The sequence below is a fragment of the Lottia gigantea genome (assembly GCF_000327385.1).
Source record: "Lottia gigantea unplaced genomic scaffold LOTGIsca_65, whole genome shotgun sequence".
NCBI classification, from domain to species: Eukaryota; Metazoa; Mollusca; class Gastropoda; family Lottiidae; genus Lottia; species Lottia gigantea.
In genome coordinates, this window is record NW_008710211.1 from 181,501 (window position 1) to 186,379 (window position 4,879).

At 34.3% G+C, this 4,879-nt stretch overlaps 1 protein-coding gene across 1 annotated transcript in view; it reads right to left on the minus strand.

Moving 5' to 3' along the window:
• The window catches only part of LOTGIDRAFT_235482 (hypothetical protein), a gene marked incomplete at its 5' end in the record, with an annotated part of 4,834 nt that extends 3,589 nt beyond the window's left edge, over window positions 1-1,245 (minus strand). Inside the window, one exon of the mRNA XM_009064767.1 lies at window positions 288-1,245. Coding sequence (XP_009063015.1) covers window positions 288-1,245 — 958 coding nt within the window. The remainder of the gene's footprint in view (window positions 1-287) is intronic.
• Window positions 1,246-4,879: the final 3,634 nt, after the last annotated feature.

Below are 4,879 nucleotides of genomic sequence, written 5' to 3' on the forward strand. Positions count from 1 at the left end.
AACAATGTTCCTAGTAATCAAATTTTCATATAGGATGTTCTTATCAAAGATTGATTCCACCAAAGTATTGATGTGCTCACAGCTTTCAGGTTTCAGTTCTTCATTGGACCAGCAGTTCTCGTTATAAACAACCACTGCTCGATTTTTATTGTTGGAAATATTTTCAGTGACGATTGTGGATTCTTTAGGTTTGATGTACACCTTGGTAGGATAGTTTATTTTTTCAATCCATTGAATATTATCGTGTTTGTTATAAACTTTTCTCAGTATTGTAATTTCGTACACACCGTACATAGATGGAGATATACAAGTCCATATGATTCCCACACTTCCCTTCCAATGACCTGCTGTTGCGTTCATGTACGTTATGTTATTGTAAGCTACTGATATACCATTTAAGTGTATTAACCATGCATTGGCTCGAGCAGAGTATGAACATTGAGTATCAAATGACTGAATATCTTGACCACTTCGAGTAAAACGAACAGAAAAATCATCTATTTCTCTGAGGTGTCGAAAATACACAGCAACAGAAACCAAAGTTCCAGGAACTATAAACAGTGTTCTGGTACGGTGTTTCTCTTGCAGTAGATGGTACTCACCAACCCAGTGGTGTTTGTGTAGCTTATAATACACAAGTGCGATATCTTCCTTGCTAAATTCTGGCATCCGAAGTGAAGGAGAATTTACACATTTGCAACTACAGTCTACATTTTCAGACCGTCGGTTAGGTTTAGGTGTTGGTTTCTGTTTTGTGTCGTTTGTTGGTGTCACTGATTCCAATACTGTCACGTAACACTGATACATGCCGAAATCATCCGCGGTCACAGAGTAAATGCTCAGATTAGTGGTAACAACGACTTGGCCGTCAGAATAATTTGCAACTTCCCAAGTAATATAATGGTTAGTTTCATTTACTACCGCTTCATTGTTCTTGAGCCAAAGTATGTAACTTACATCAGAAATGGTGCCATTAAATGCCATTCCACATGAAAATATAGCATCCTCGCCAGGATATCTTGTTTGATTTACAAGATAAAAAGGTGGACCTTTTTCAGAAATAGGATGAACTCCACACCTAAACAAGGTTGTGCTAGTGTGAATATAACTGACACTTTGCTTTACCATTTTCACGAAATCCTTTCCTAGAATCAAATCTGGATTGTTATAAAATAAAGAACAAACGAAACTGATGACAAAAGAAACAAAACAGGTGACTGTATCTCTAGATATTAGCTCCTTCATCTTGCATCAGTTGGGTTCTACTGTAGATGGAATCCAAAACACTCAATCCATCTGTAATGATAGTAAGAGTGAAATATTAGTAACACATATTTAGTTATATATATGTAAATATATAGGAAAACCCACCCAAAATCCATCAAATTATTTCATAAATTTCATATTACATAAGCACGAGTTAAAGATTCTATTCTTCACAAAACTATCAATAAACGCATATTTTCCTTTTCCTTGCACCGTTTCTATAGCTTATAGGAGAACTTGCATGTCGTTTACCGTCCAGTTTAAATGAATTATCAACTTCAAGATGCCATGTTGTATTTTTTTACGTTATGAATACATAACCTAATTCGCATAGTTATTAACCTGTGATACGAGTTTATATTGTTTTTTCCGAACTCGCTTTATGAGGCCGGAAACAGTACTGTTGCGTTATTACGGAACGATTTGCGGAAGTCAGACAAAAGGTCGCACCAGTAAATGTATAAATGTCCCTGATATTCAATTACTTAAACAGCTTTTTGAAATCCTTAACGACAAAACTGGACTGTAGTTAACTCCCTTGGAATATAACTCTCGAGCACTGAAAGGGAAATACAACAGTCTGTTCCAAAAGGCGGTTGTTAATCAATAATGAATAGCTTAGAAATTTATAACTCTTGTTATATTGGAAGCCGGGGGAGCGCAGGATACATCTAACGCTATTTTGAAAGTGAAAGTGACTTGGACATGATCCAATGATTACTGCCTAAATACGTCTAAAGACTGCTTCTTTTTCAAAAGTTAAAATACAGATGTGGCGTCAACCTTTGAACTTGGCGTACCAATATCCAACATAATGTTACTTTCAAATGGCCCCAAGTCCAATATTTGACATTACAAATGGACACCTAATATTGGACTCTTGGTCATTTACGAAGTAAATGTGACCTGTTTTATAAATGTATTCACGATTGACTTGGCTTCAAATAGTATCTAAACACTAGTCATATGCGATGTGGGTTAAAGAAATCGATCTAAGTTTTATTCTTCGATCATATTTAAAAAATGATTTGGGGTACAATTGGAAAAAAATGAATTTTACAACAAATTTAATACGAAACCCGGTTGAAATTAGAATATTCTTATTATGTCAGAAATAAAGCACTCAAATCTCTTCATAAACAACACTAATTTTTCAAATTTGTTACTAATCACTGATAAAATTTAACAATGCAAAGTGTATGCAAATCACGAAAATGCCATGACAGTAGTGTATTTAGGGGTCATAACAAATTCCGCGAAGCGGTTTATACATAAGTGTACACAGGTTTTTCTGTTTATACATCGATAAACTGAAAAAATGTTCAGGTCATTCCTTAAAATTAAATCATCTCGAATACATGTTTAAATAGTTATTTAATATAACAACAATTTAAGGAACTAAATTGGCGCATAAATACAAAACTTTTTAACATAACGCCAATGAAATGATACTAACAATAGAGATGTCCAAGAGAACAGCCAATCAAAGATAAATAGGTCACCTATTTATAGTCTACTGTCTCCCTGGCTGAAAGTTGACCACGTTGAAATTTTTGAAAGACGTGTTCGAAATAAGTCCAGAATTCATGATATTGTTGGAATTTGGAGTGTGCACATTCGAGGGAATTTGGAAAATATCGTTATCATTAAATGAAGTGTCGATTTCGGTTCTGTTGACGTTCGAAGCAACGACATCGACGCCGTGTAGTAGCCACGACAATCAAACTCAAAGATAAAAGTAGTCCGTTAAGGGGCAGAGCTTATATTTACATTCCGTTTAAACAGATATAAACCGAATGCACGTGACCACTGTTATCCAATCAAATTGCGTGAAACCGTGTAAACGGAATCGTGATTTAATTATAATGAAATGAACAACACAGCAATAAGGGAATAATAGTATGTAACTCGAACAGGTATATTTATTTTCCTGACTGGACATTTCGAAAGATTGCCTGTATTGTTAAGCATGTGATTGGATCTCATGTGACCTATATTATAGCACGTGCTGGAGTAGATGTTTTTATTTGCGGTCTGTATTTTGTTTTTTTTTTAAGTTGGTTAATGGTCGGAAGCTTGTCAGTACGTCAATATGACGTAATGACCTTCGGTCCTCGTCCAACGGCCATTGTTAGACGTATTGCCAAGCATTCGTTATCTCAACGTTTAGTAACTGTGATAAAGATAAAAAAAAACTGTGACTTAGTTGACAACTTCTTCAGTTGGATGGAGATCAAATATCTGCTAGAGTCCATATATCCTAAAATTGTTCATTTGGTATATATATTTACAAGGAGTAACTTACCTATGCATTCTCTCTCAATCGTTCTATATATCATATGGTGTAAAACAACTATTGTGGTGACTAACTAATTTTATTCGATATTATTGACGTATATAGTAATTCTAAGCATATCATTGGATGGTATAGTAAGAAATCCATTAATAAGTTTCAAGATGTTTCACAAAATATAATAATAAGTAATGTATATATTGTATACATTATAAAGTTGACCCATATTTATCTATCATTGCTTGTGCAAAAGGGTATATATTGCACACATACAAAATATGTTTAATTGTTATTTGTCTGAATATGTTTGGCACAACTCGAAATTTCGGATTGCAAAAGTCGATTCCACAAGGTATATACTAGCACTATTAAAGTCAAGAAAAGCCATTAAAGTAGTCTACTCCGCCAGCTGGCTGTAATTTGTCCCTTTAATTTAACACCTGTTTCTAATCATTTCAACCTCGACGACCATTCAATAGACGATCTCGCCCTAATCCCAATTGAGCGTATAGAAATTGACTTGCCCGAAGATGAAACTACCAAATTCCGTCAATCTAGGGAAGCCCATTGGATTGAGACATTGAATACAGCAAGACCTATAGGACTAAATCACTTTTTTGAACCTTTGGCATCAGAATTTCAAGCTCTATTTGGTTGGATACTTATTGAGATATATAGGTGACAACTCCATAACTTGAATATATTTTCAAATGAAAAAGGCCGTATCTGCTTTTATATATATATAGGAAATATGTGACAAAGCAAAAAGGCAGTTAGTGTGAAGAAAAGTACAGTTATCTCAAAATGTAAAAAATGTCTTTACTGCCTTTTGCCATTTTAGGGCTGAAGTACATGGCCACCTAATAAGTACAAGATATCACAGTACCAATATATATATATAAAAACTACAAATAATACACAAAAAGAACACCATCACCGATACACCACTCCCACACGGAAATCTGACCAACTACAAAACAAACAACGATAGGAAACAGAACAACAAGCATACATAGAGAGGAATCCAACATCCACAAATCGCCAAGACCAGCGACAAACAACAACAACAACAACAGACAACAACAGACAACAACAACAACAACAGACAACAACAGACAACAACAACAACAACAGACAAAAAAATATATAAAGACAATAAGTAAATACATTTCAATTATTCTGAACATTTTACAAATATACTTCATATCACATCACTATTTATTCTAAAAATATATCACCATATAGCTAGTTTGCAAACTTACTGATTTTAATTTGGTTTCTTGAGTTTTTTAAGTCTTTGGGGTCTAATTAGTGGGAAAA